Source organism: Mercenaria mercenaria, chromosome 4, assembly GCF_021730395.1.
Source record: "Mercenaria mercenaria strain notata chromosome 4, MADL_Memer_1, whole genome shotgun sequence".
Taxonomy (NCBI): Eukaryota; Metazoa; Mollusca; class Bivalvia; order Venerida; family Veneridae; genus Mercenaria; species Mercenaria mercenaria.
In genome coordinates, this window is record NC_069364.1 from 58,014,153 (window position 1) to 58,027,796 (window position 13,644).

A 13,644-nucleotide genomic window follows, 5' to 3' on the forward strand; every position below is an offset into this window, starting at 1 on the left:
TTATCAGACTCATACTGTGACCTTACAGATAATGTTACAAATTAATTGATCTACAATTACCTGCTCTTATAAAAGCTCTTCAGTAACAGTTTACCAAAAGATTATAATCTTCTAAGTTCTTCTCGCGAACATGCCGCGATCATTGGTCTTCCTGCGAATATCCCGTGAACTAGTATCAAAGCAATCGCGGCATGATCGCGGTAGCAGCGAATATTCCGCGAATACTTCCTGCGAATAGGTATGTTTGCGGCATGTTCGCAGCCTGTTCGCTGCATGTTCGCAGCTTTTTGACCATTTCGTAAGGGTGTGAACGTGGTTTTATCGTGAGATACACAGTGCCCCGCCAGAAAGACCGTATTCCCATTAACGCAAAAAATGAGGAAGAAAATCTGTTAAAAAGCGTCGGACAGGTTCATGACGCGTGGGTGTACCAGGCTTTATTTTCTGTCATTTTTGTGTGTTTTATACGTTCGTTTATACCATTTATTTATCTCTTTTCATTCTCTCAAACGCACAATTTATATGCACATGGCAAGAAACAATTTTTTATTCGGCTAAGGAACACTGTCATGCGGAAGTAACGTTAAATAAGTGAGACATGACAATAAAACATAAAATGAACGTGTTACATTTAAGAAAATATAAAGTAGCGGATAAGTACCACATGTTTTGTCCGATTTCTCATGTCGTATCAAACCATGCAAACGGCAGTTAATGTCTTCGGCAGCCCTGCTTGACAACAAACATTAAATATCGACACTGACTGTTGACTGTTGCAAGTAATTGGTGATTAAACAATTTGTCTTCATAGGCCTGAGAATTTGATTTACATTTGTTATTAATTTTGCTCGGTAAATAAAAGCATGCATTGCGCGGTAAAATATTGTGCATGAATGAAACGGATTTTGAGATATAGACTAATATGGCTTCGTCTGTTTTTGTGTTGCTGTCGGGACTTCAAATTTTGTCCCTTGCAGGCTATATCTATTGTCAGTGGGGATGGGAATTACCGTCCCGGTATAGGTGCGTAGAACGCCCGGGTAAGTCCATTAATGCTGAAACTGAAAAGATTTTCATTTTTCTACCTCCGACTTCAAAACTGTAATTAAAATTTTATAAAAATTAAAACGAAGATACTGATTATTTTTATCATTTTTTATATCATTTTTATTCTTATTATTCTTCTTATTACTTTTCATTAATTAATTAATTAATTCAGTCATTATATTATAGATATGTCTATGGTGTGTGATTAATTCTAACACGACTTAATTTGTTTTCCTATTAAGCAATTCAATTATTAGAAAAGGACGAGAAATTTAAAGACTATTATTTACAATAAAAAAGGGTAACAGCAGTGCACTGGTCAGCGCATATATATGGGCGTCAAATCCATTTTGTATGTTGCATCAAAAAGCTTAACTTGGCCTTCAACTTTAAATGACAAGTCGCCATAGCTTTAGTTTGGACTGTTAGGTTTCATATTTGAGAGAAAGAATCAAACAACACCAAATCAAAGAACGAAAGAGAAGAAGAATCTATAAAACATGTATATTATTCTATAAAACAATTGTCAAATTTCTAATATACTGTATACATTGAATTCTGGAAAAGGACTACATAAAGGGGCCATACTTACGGACAGTTCAATGATTTCAAAAACTCACTATTTTCATAGAACTGTTGCATGTCTTAATTTTGATCCATTTCACATAACTAGTTGGAAATTGTTTATTTTTACTTCGTTTTCAAATGGATTTCATTTAAGCACTGGCCTCCAGATCGTAAGACAACAAAAATAGGTATCAGGAAATTAATGCTATATCTCTAAAGAATACTTTGAAACCTAATTACTGACAGATTATGTTTTGGAAAAACATGATAATTAGTTATTTTTACTAATTTATACAATTAAGAACGAAAAGCATTTGTAACGCTTTACTAGAGGTAAACTGCCTTAGTGATGAATATCTATGAAATACACTATCCTCCTAAAGACAGAGGAACAGTTTTTATTGCTGGGGCGGTCCGGGTTCGATTCCTGACGCGGGCATTTTTTTTTTAATTCGGCATTTTTGGAGCCAAAAACTCATATTTTAATGTTCATAATATGTCCAATCTTCAATATTAACGAAAGATCATTTTTAACTAAAGTCTGTAAGTCAGTGCCTTTAAAGGGGGTTAGGGCAACTTTTTTAGAATGTTATAATTATGCAGTCGTATTGGACAGTACTGTAGGACATGTAATTAACATTTAGATTGTTGGTAAAGATGTTGTTATTCATTTACCAAAAATTTCTGTGTTCCGATGATATACACCTCAATCTTAACTGCCCGCCGTTAGATATGATATATAATATACTTAAATACAGGGGGCGGGATACCATTATTACCTAATACACTACACATTCGTATCACCTTGTGTGCATTGTTTATAGTCTGTGATACATGAACTTGAAGAAAACCAGTTGAAAAAAATCTAATTCGGTGCCACGTAATTAAATACTTATTAAATGGCACTATTTGCCCTTGATCGAACTACCATACCAGAATTTCAGGCTAAACAGACTATTCCGCTTAATTCGATTTAATTTGTGTCATTGGGACTCTCAAAACCATTATGTTTTGCGTTCTTTTTTATTTACAAGTTAGTTACTTGTTTTTAGGGAAGACACATTATTTTTGCTCCTGTTGTTTGTCTGTCCGTCTGTCACAAAATCGTGTTCGCTCTGTATTGTTTTACCACAACCCCACACCCCATAAGGACTTTCAAATAATTTGCTATATGACGCAACTTGCAAAATCATATTGTTTCTAGGTTAAGGTCACACTGTGAAATCAAAGTTCCAATAGGGATTGTTTCATCTCTCATCGACGCACAAAACGTGCAGCGTCTGATCATGTCTGATTACAGTAAAGGTCAATGGGTGAGAAGAACAACTGTCAAGTATCTGCTGTGTTTTTCTTTGCTCCCCCTAGAAGGATTTTCAAATTACTTGCCACAAATATTAGCTATAAAAGGATGACGTACAGAACGCAACAGTTCTAGGTGAATGATGCATGAAGAGGTCAAAGATCAAATATGGAATATTTTGGGTCCGTTATTTTTCTCAAAAGCAGTTTTTAGTTGTTGTTATTGTTTTTTTTTTATTTATTTACGAGTATACTGCAAATATCATCAAATCCGACTGTAATACAAATGCCTGTGACTTATGTAAGGTCATTTTACGAAGTTCTTTGCAATAAACCTGAGGAGCTTTCCACATGGGGCATTGCCTCAAAATTTAGTGTCCTGAAACCGGAATTTTAACCATTTTTTTATCATAGAAACAACGGACCCGGCAGGCTGAAAATGTCACATGATGAATTGCAAAGTATACGCAATACATTCGCTCTACTCTTCCTTGGCATTTCTCAAAATTGGATTTTTTATGATTTATCAACGCAGACTCTGTGGAATTTTCAAATTTACTGTCCCTTGCTCCCTTATATATACTGAACAGCAAAAGAAACTATCCAGATGTATAACTGGTATATTTCGAAATAAAAAATTAATTTTTCAAATTTGAATTGTTTCTTCATACCAAAATTACACTTGAAGATCTTCACGTGACAAATTTTTAAAAATCAATCAACAATGAAGTATGTTGTCCCACAATAGACGTTTGAAAGACTATATCTTTTGCGCGTCAGTTGCATTGTAACATCCCAATTGGGGACTCGCGCTAAATTTGATTCAGTCGTGCGGTGCAACCAACAACATTTTTAAAACTTTATGCTGTTTTTCGAGTGAGCCAATTATCAATATTTCCAATGACAATAAAATTTCACAAAGAAAATTGTTAATTACAGGCGTATGTAAATTTCGTGCAAAACATTCATTTTGGGACTATTGACTTCACGGTTGATTGATTGTTTTAAAAATTTACACGTAAGTTCTTCAAGTGTAATGTGATATGAAAAACACAAGTGATTTATAAATTAAAGTTTTTAAATAAAAAATATCCCAGTCAAAAAACTGGATAGTTTCTTTTGCTGTAAATGAGATATTTTTCATCAGAATGTCTCTCTAAGCGTCTTTATTTATAGCTTGTAGAAGATTTGAACAAGCCGGTTTCCAATGAACCAATAAAAAATTGGCAGTTACTAAATCAGATCACCTGCACGTTTTATTTAAAGTCGAATTGATAAATTATTTGTCGATAATTTATTGCAGACAAAGTGGTTTAAATCAATTATTTTCATTAAGTACAAAACTTGGCATATATATGTCTCTTGTTGTGAATTGACAATACTTTATATGAGTAATTATTGTCATGAAAATTTCAATTAGCGTAATGTCAGTAACACCTTATTTAACACAGCTATTCAGTATGTCCCCAGGTGAACATGTAAAAAATGAATGATAAAAATGCAAATCCAATGGTAATGGGGTCTGGAAGAAAAAAACTGTCGGCGAGAGATGGATTGCAGATGGCAACTTGAAATTATCAATTATGTTATGTCTACCGACCACCCAAAAAAAGTTTCTTCCTTAACAAGTTTAAGACTCTGCTTGTTGACTGCAATGCCAAAATAAATTACCAATCGTACCAACTTTGAGAAGTGTAGACCAAATCAAGTTTCGATTATTGATAGAAAAAAGACTTTGTTTCAAGATAATGGTAACCCCGTATGTAATATAGGGCCACAGGATTACTTAGCAGTCATTTATGAAAATGGAAAACTGTCCTATTTCTGGGAACCGTTCAGCAGCACAATAAAAAAAAACCTCGCTGATCGCGGTTCGAAACACCAATTTATATGTAGAATTTTTCGTTAGAGGAAGCCACTCAGCTGGTTTACGGAAGTTCAGTGGTTCGTACCCACGTGCCCGGCCGTACCTAAAATAGTGCCCGTAGGCATAAGCATATGAGGTCTTCATCCAGCATCAATTCTGTAAAGTCGCAATGTAACTGATGATAATAGTATCGGTGTGACGATAAGCCTAGGAAAAAACAAAGAAAACTTCTAGGATTAGCGACAATATGCCAATGTCTATCAGAATGTGAGTTGTTTGTACGAGGGACAATAGACCAAACTATGTATCGTCCCATCTGAGATTTTTGCAGATTCTTTGTGGGACTTAGTTTAAACATATTAAATCTCAATAACACATATTGATTTTAGAGCCCATAACTTCTTGTATACTATTTCAACATTTTCCAGGATTGAATACAGAGTCCATGATCTCTTGCATTTGTTGTAGCAATGAATATAGAACCAATGACCTCTTGTGATACAGTTACAATATTTGCCAGTATTACACAAACTGTATACGTATATCACATGCTCACGTTGCTATATTTCAGTGCAAGCGGTATGCAGACTAGCAGCTAATCCAAATCTACCTCTCTATCCGGATATATCGGGCATTATCGTGTTCACACAAAGAATTGTAAGTGCATTATAGAAATATTATAACAATACCTTGATATGCAATGTAATATTCGCCTGGAGCGGATTTTGCCTTTTGCCAATAATGGATCCAATGAGGCTGCATGCCTGTAAATCCGGTATCATCATGTTTAAACAGAATTTAAGTGTTTGGGGTCATATTTGATGCAAGAAAATATTTTCAGTCAAACACACACACTGTAATATCAGCTAAAATGAATGGTAATGCTATCATTTCGTTATGAAAATGCCATCTAAATGTCAAGCATATGTCTTTCATGTGATTTCAACAAAAAAAATGCAAAGAAAATAAGGAAAAAAGGAAAATAGATCTACGGAGCAAAGGAAAGAAAAAAAACGAGGGCAATCTTTAAAATGCCAAATCAAGTAAAATGCCAAATAAAAAAAAAATATGCCCGAGTTGGTAATCGAACCTGGGCCGCCGCGGAAAAAAAAATCTGCGTTTAATACTGACAAATATACCATGGAGGAATACGTACTTCCGATAAATCTTTATGCTCAACGCAGTTTACCTCCGGAACCCCATTACGAACGCTTTTAAATTTTGAATGGAAAAATTGGTAAAACAATTAATTTTTGTGTTTAAGAAATACCAGTATAGCAATAATTTTCTGTTATCTTTTTGTTGTCGTATGATATGGAGGTCATTGCAATAAACAGCTAAGGTGAGAACCAACTAACCTAGCCCAAAGAGATTCTATCTATAGAAATAAAAGTTGTTTGGTATGTTGCTGTATATATGCATATACGATACTATTTGTTTCGACAAATCAGATTATCTGTAAAGTTACAAGAAAGATGCTTGTTGCAGGAAAATATCTAAATCAAAACCACGAACAAATTGATATAAGAAGATACGCCCAGAGTATCACGCATAATGCTCCACCCCGTATATTGTAATTATGTACTCGTAAATAGTGTTTGAAGTAATTTCATGTCCAAGGTTGCATAGAAACGTAGGTTATAGTAAAGTTAACCATGTAACAAACATCAAGGAAGGCAGAAAAAGTGTACGTTTGACACCAAACGATGAGTTTCAGAAGTAAAAATATTGTAACACCGGGTTAATAGATACATGTGCTTAAATCTTGTATTTGTTGTCTCGCTGCAAATTTCAGACATGTTATGGACACTACTCCTTACAAACAAAGATCAGTATATCGGGTTTGCCGGCGGACGGAAACTGGACGTATCACGGACTTCATATCCACCAGTCAGGAGACATGTCCAATGGTTGCGAGTCCATGGGTCCGCACTTTAATCCATATGGGACGACCCATGGTTCTCAAAGGGACCCGTCAAAGTAAGATATAATTTTTCAACATTTTGTTTAAATGTACATGCTATTTGTGAATTTAATTCGGAGCAGTGAAAGTTTTTGCAGTCGACATTTTAACCGCAGTAATAGCAGTTTGATCAATATCTTTAAAATGGTGTGTAGCAACACCACAAGTGGATATTATATTTGCTTGGTGTTCAGAGATTTTTGTTCTGATGTGACTAATTCACACAAAAAAAAAATGAAAAGGACCTGCTTCTACAAGGTTTTTGCTAACTAGGGTTGCTAGGTAAGTCAATGTACAGAATAGGGATGTAATACTGTTCACATACATCCTTAGACGCCAAACTTTGTCTGTTTTCAAGTAAATCTTGTTCGAGAGAAATTTTAACATGTAAATAATCTCGAACGTGTACACTAATTTACTTCAGTCGCAAGTGGAGTTTTCTACTGTACGCGAGAATACCATGATCAGGTTTGCATATATTCATTGGACAGTCAGTTTGATAAAGACCGGTTCATTCTTATTACAACCGTGCTCACTTATCTTTGAAAATACTGAAGAGTAATTTTGTTGGGTGTATCGTCACACTAAACACATAAATAGGTCATATGGCATCTTTCACGCTTTCCATGATGTGAGAAGACTGCAGGTGCACCCCCGGGCATTATTTCCGACACGAACGAGTTACACGGGTAGAACTACCAATCTTCTGCAGGCCAGCTGAATGGCTTCAGCACAAGAAAGAATTATACACACAAAGCGAGGTTTCGAACCAACCGTGGCGAGGGGCAAGTGATTCAAACTCAGCGACCTTAACCGCCCGCTTACAAGGCCCCGTTCTTCTTATGTCAGAAGATCAGTGTCACTGACAATGATGATGGACTAGAACCTAACCCTAACTATATTGAACCATATGTGGTACTGAAAACCAACCTACCATTGAGCTAAAAACTAAGAAATATTGACAAATACCTAAAGCATCTTTGTATAGGTTTACTTTATAGACTAGTTTATTTCAATATTTCAGTCGGCGTCACGTAGGTGACTTTGGTAACGTAGTAAAGGACCCGTATGGTAACATACAGGGAGCAGTATTTGACAATTTAGCTAGTCTTGTGGGTAGAACGTCAATTCTCCGTCGCGGAGTTGTGGTAAGTCTTTTCACGAACATTTCTTCTTGACTTTTTGCGGTTACAATTTAACGTTCCAATTTTTCTCGGATATGTAAGGGAGTCCATGTACCTATTTTCATCAGTGCGTCTATAGGTAATTGTAAGCTTTGCTTTTTCCAAAGATAAATGTCTAGCGCAAAAGCTTTGAAGACTTCGTCAACCTTATGACATCGGATTGGTAAGCAATCGCTTTTCCCCACTACATTTCTATCAGATATATGTTATGTTTTGTTTAAGACCAGTAACTTTTATACCTATTGTGGTATGTATTGTCTTTATTTCGTAACCACTTAAACCATTTATAACCAAAATCTCAAACAGGTAATACATGTAACTTGAACGTGCTCATTTGAATTTACAAAGCGGAAATATGAATTTAACAGAGGCATCACACTGATTACAGACTGATTTATATTACAGATATCGGTATCTATCAAATTTTTGTTTGGTCAAGGAAATAGATATACATTGTACACTTTAATATACGACAATGTTTTAGAATGTTAGAACAACTGAACGTGTATAAATCTCTAATTTATGACTTAATTACTTCAAGGTCTGTGCGACAGATGTGTTCATACTTGTAATAATAATCAATTAGCAGAGAAAAAACTTGCTTATATAACCTAAAGGCAAGACAATTTAATGTGTGTTGCCTTATACAACCAAACCAGAAAGAGCAACTGTTCATTAGCACTGTCCGGATGTCTAGGTAGTCATGGCAAAGGCTCACTAAATCAAGAGTCCGCAAGTTCGATCACTGGGCATGGTAGTCCATCCCGACTGTTTGTACAGCTTATTTGACATGATGGACAGCTGCGTATACAAACAACCTATTTCCGTACTATACTGGGGTGCATAGGTTAAGGGGCGGAACTATTGGCAAGTTGGATATCCTTCATGACTATTTGACATGTTTCAAACAATTCGCCTAAAATAATCTGTCCTCCACCTTTGTTTCATGAAAGGGAGTTGTCATTTACTTGCTAAGAACGTCATGTCTAGATATACAAGGTGATAATGGCTGTACATGTATTGTTTTAGTGGTACATGTATGGATGGATCTTTCGTGACACGAATACTCAGAAAATGTTGCATGCATATGGTAGACTCCAAGACCGGCGTGAAGTCAGCAGTACAGCAGTATCAGCAGTATTACTGCTATAACTGCTATAACGTTGTAGAAGTAATAGCAGTAATACTGCTGTTACTGCTAACTCCAAGCTCATTTAAGTGAGAACTCGTCAAAAGACATTACACAACAATGAAACTATGTCTAAAGCATACTCTTTGTGTATTGTAGTTGCACGAGGGCGAGGATGATCTCGGGCGTGGCCTTAACGAGGAAAGTTTACGCACGGGGAACGCTGGTAGAAGACTGGCCTGCTGTTTTATACAATCATTGTAAAATGCGACTTAAACCATAGTCCGCGGGCGGAGTACGGGAATAAAACAGTTTCAAATTGCAACGCACCTGTTTAATCTAACTAATTTTTTGTACATAACATTGTTTAAAGTCATTGTAACGTGTAATGTGATTGAAAACTGCACCGGAAAATAACAACAAGGTAATAATCAATCAGCGACATGAAAGGACGTCGCCAAATAAAACAAGAGACTGATGCATGCTAAGATATTTTTTCGTGCATTTACACAAAGGCATATTTTAAAGAATTAAATATCTAATATTTACATAATGCACCCTGTCCACACACGTTTTAAGTTTATGCTGATATTTCAAAGTGTTTGTACTCATAGAAACCACACTTTTGGTGAATAAAGTATAACAAGAGTCGGATGCCTTTGTTATTCGTGGAGTGAACTTGTAGAAAAAATATTGCGTAGGAACAGTTTGCTGTATTTTCAATATTTGACGTATTTAACAATTTTAAGAACAAAAAGTTCAGTACCAACAGATATTATATAAATCACACGTACGTAGAACATTTTCAGATGCGTTGTATACACAAACTAATCCGTTTCAATGGTTAATCCAGATAGATGCATGGTGTAGCCATAGGGATCCGTCACGGATATAGGTGATTTTTTTTTGTTTAAAATGTTTTTTAGATGAAGTTCAAGAACTTATATGTGAAAAAAAAAATCATCCATAAAAAACAAACGGATCCCTATGGGTGTAGCGTCGTGAGGCAATGTATAAACGTAGTGATTAAAATAACCACTTAGGAAATGCCTGGAATATTATTGAATGAAACACGAGGGCAATGACGGTCCTAGATCGCTCACCCGATTTTCACAGATTGCATGAACAATTTTGGTAGAGGGTCATGCATGTGAAATTATTTTGAAATTGAGCCACTCTTTCTGACAAGACGATTTTTAAAGTATCCACTATATATAGAGAGAAAATACTGGATACAATACGAAAAAGTTACAATCCCCTCTGGTGGACATCTTTCCTATAAACTGGAATAACTTGAACAAACTTGGTATAGGGTCACTGAATGAGAATTTCTGTGATATTATTTAAAGTAGATTTCATAGAGACAGGTATTCTGAACTTGTTTTATGTGAACCAGGCAGACCATTGACCATTTGCTTTTAATGATTTAATCTAGTGACCTAGTTTTTCACCCATGTGACCAAATTTTAAAAAAAATCTTACATTTAAACAGGCTAACCAAGTTTCATGAAGATCAAGCAGAAAATTTGGCGCCTGCTCAAAAACAATGTTTTCTATGATTTGACCAAGTGATGTATTTTAAGACCTCCTGGGCCCAGTTGTTCGAAACTTTAACAGGCGATTAAGCTAACGGTTGATTAACTTTTAGGGTTATTTTTCGGCATTTCAGAAGACTTTGAAAAACAAATGTATGAGGTAAGAATTATGAACGCTGGAAAATCTTTACAATAAAATCAAAACATCATACTACAGTTTCCCACCAAGTCCAGCATTCTGAATCAAAATTTAACCGGCGGTTAGTTTAACAGCCGGTTAAAGTTTCGAATAACCAGGCCCAGATAACAGTTTTAAACTTGAGACAAACATTCTGAAAAGGATTTTTGATGATAAAGTAGAAAATGTGGCTTCTAGAGTACTAATAAGATTTCTCTGATTTAACCTAGATTTCACAGGTTCAAACAGTCTGGCAATGTTGTGAGAAAATCATATAGAAAATGTGGCTTCTGGAGTGTTAACAACTTGTTTTTATAATAGATCTTGTGACCTAGATTCTGGCTTTAGGTAAACCAGTTTTAACTTAACCTAGATTTCAGAGACAAATACTTCACAAAGGTAGAAAATGTGACCTTTAAGGCCTTAACAATGTTTTAAAAGAATTGACCCAGTGACCTAGTTTTTGAACTCGAGTAATCCAGTTTTTGAAGTTATCCTATATTTCATAGAGACAAACATTCTAACAAATATTTATGATAATAATGTTGAAAATGTTGCCCCTAGAGTTTCAATATTGACCTAGACTTCATAGATACAAAATTCTGACAAAGTTTTATGAAGATTAGGCAGAAAATGTGGCCTCTAGAGTGTTAACAAGGTTTTCCTTCAAATTGACCTAGTCACCTGATTTCTGACCCAAGTAATGATCTCCTTCGACATTTTACCGACGGTAACATTCTGACCATGTTTCATTAAGATTGGGCCAAAATTGTGATCTCTAAGAGTGTTAACTGTAAAATTGTTGAAGATGGACAGAGGATGATCAGGATAGCATGTTAGTATCAACTGATATCCAAATGTCAACTCCTTAAAAAGACCAGCTACATTATAATCTTATATTACGTCCAAAATTTGTTTCTAGGCAATGTCAATAAAGTCATCCTTTGTAACTTTATTTCATTTAGTACACTAAACCAAAACATAACTAATCTGGAAACTAGGATAGTACTATCCTTGACCTTTGAGGTAGAGGTTACATGTGACATTACAGTTTTGTCTTGTATCTGAATGTTTGTGGCAATGTAACTGATTATCTCTCCCCGCCCCACTCCCCCCAGTTTAGAAAGTTCTAGATGGACAAGTCAAACATCAAGTTTCTACAGTGTTAATAGTTGTTTTCAATGACTCAACGCAGTGACTTAGTTTTTGACCCCAGGTGACTCAGTTCACCCTAGACATATTGTAAAAGCAAACATTCTGACTACATCTCATGTAGATTAAGTAGAAGATTTAACTTATTTAAAATATTTTTCTGTAATTTGACCCTGTGACCGTTTTTATCCGAGATGACCCAATTTCAAAGGTGAATTAGCTTTAATAAGACAAACTACTAGGTTTTGTACAAATCAAGAAAAACGTCTTGTTTCTGGAGTGTAAACTTTTGATCTAGTAAACTAGTTTTTGGCCCTTTGCGACTGGCATCACACGTGAATCAAAATTTGGTAGGAACATACTTCTGACAAGGTTCTACGAAGAAAGTATATGGTCTGTAAAGCATTGACAAGATTTTTTAAGATTTTGACCCAGTGACAGTAGTCCAATTTTATATTTCATCTAAACACCATGAAGAAAAACACAAGCCTGGTTTCATGCAGATTAGGTATAAAAAGTGGCCACTGTCTTCAGTGCTAAAAAGTATAATCTGACCTAGTGTTTGACCCAATTTCAAATTTGAGCTAGATTCTATAGACAAACATGCTGAACAAGTTTCAGAAAACGTGGTCTTGTTAACAATGTTTTGACCTAGTAGTTAGTTTGTGATCCCAAATAAAACATAAATTCAACTGGCCCGATATTTTACTGAAGCAAACATTCTGGCCAAGTTTCATTAAGTGGGACTTAAATTAAGGCCTCTGGAGCATTTACTGCTAACAACAGACAATAGATATGTAGGGTAATCACATCAGTTTAGCTTCTGGCGAACTAAAACAAAAACGTCAATTACCAGATACTGAACCACTCTCCTTCAAATCTTTTACATACAAAAAAGTAAGTGATAAATTGTCGGCCATATTGAAACTTTGATATAGATTGCAAAGCATACCTCAGAACTAAGTAATGGTGACCTTGATCCAAATGGTACCTTTTCTACAGGCTATAGGGAAACACTGTTTGTTCACTATGAGCATTTTGCCAAGGCAAGAAAGTGACAACAAGAGGTCTCATTTAGAGATTCATTTAATCAACATAAATGAAAATAAATAGCACATATTCATTAACATATTATCTAAACAAACACTTAACAGAATGTGCCGTCAAGTTCAAAGCGACTAAAAGTTGTAGTAATACTACCATGTTAAAATATATACATGAAGCTACTTGTTCTTTTTCTAAATGCATAGTCAAAATTACATTAATGTAAACATATGCTGTGCTCAATGTCATTCCCAACATTTTACACAAACATGTTTATTATTACACTACATTACAACAAATACGACTATCAACATACTTCCACTACAACACAAGTTTTCGTAAAAATAACTACAACACTTATATTGGATACGACATAATTACTGTTTTGCTAAAACTGTCACATCAAACATCAAACATGGCACACATCAGTGCTCATGAGATGAAATATCTGTTTTACACACCAATTCAGCCAGTCATACATTTTAGATATACTATGACCCCTGTACAGAGATAAGGGGACAATCTCATCAAAATAACATGGTAATATAAAATTTGAGTGTAAGGGGTCAATTACATACAAAATGTTACATACTGAAAACCATAACTATATATTAAATCTATTTAACATAAAAACTTCCGTTCTATTGTTAAACATATCAAAACTGGATTTACACAAGAT

General features: G+C 35.1%; 1 protein-coding gene across 1 annotated transcript; it reads left to right on the forward strand.

Annotated features, from left to right (window-relative positions):
• Positions 1-771: 771 nt before the first annotated feature.
• On the forward strand, positions 772-9,863 carry LOC123551844 (uncharacterized). The gene is made up of 5 exons (XM_045341066.2): positions 772-1,040; positions 5,352-5,437; positions 6,576-6,760; positions 7,768-7,891; positions 9,216-9,863. Exons 1-5 carry the CDS (start codon positions 923-925, stop codon positions 9,318-9,320), a joined length of 618 nt encoding a protein of 205 aa, XP_045197001.2. The 5' UTR covers positions 772-922; the 3' UTR covers positions 9,321-9,863.
• Positions 9,864-13,644: the final 3,781 nt, after the last annotated feature.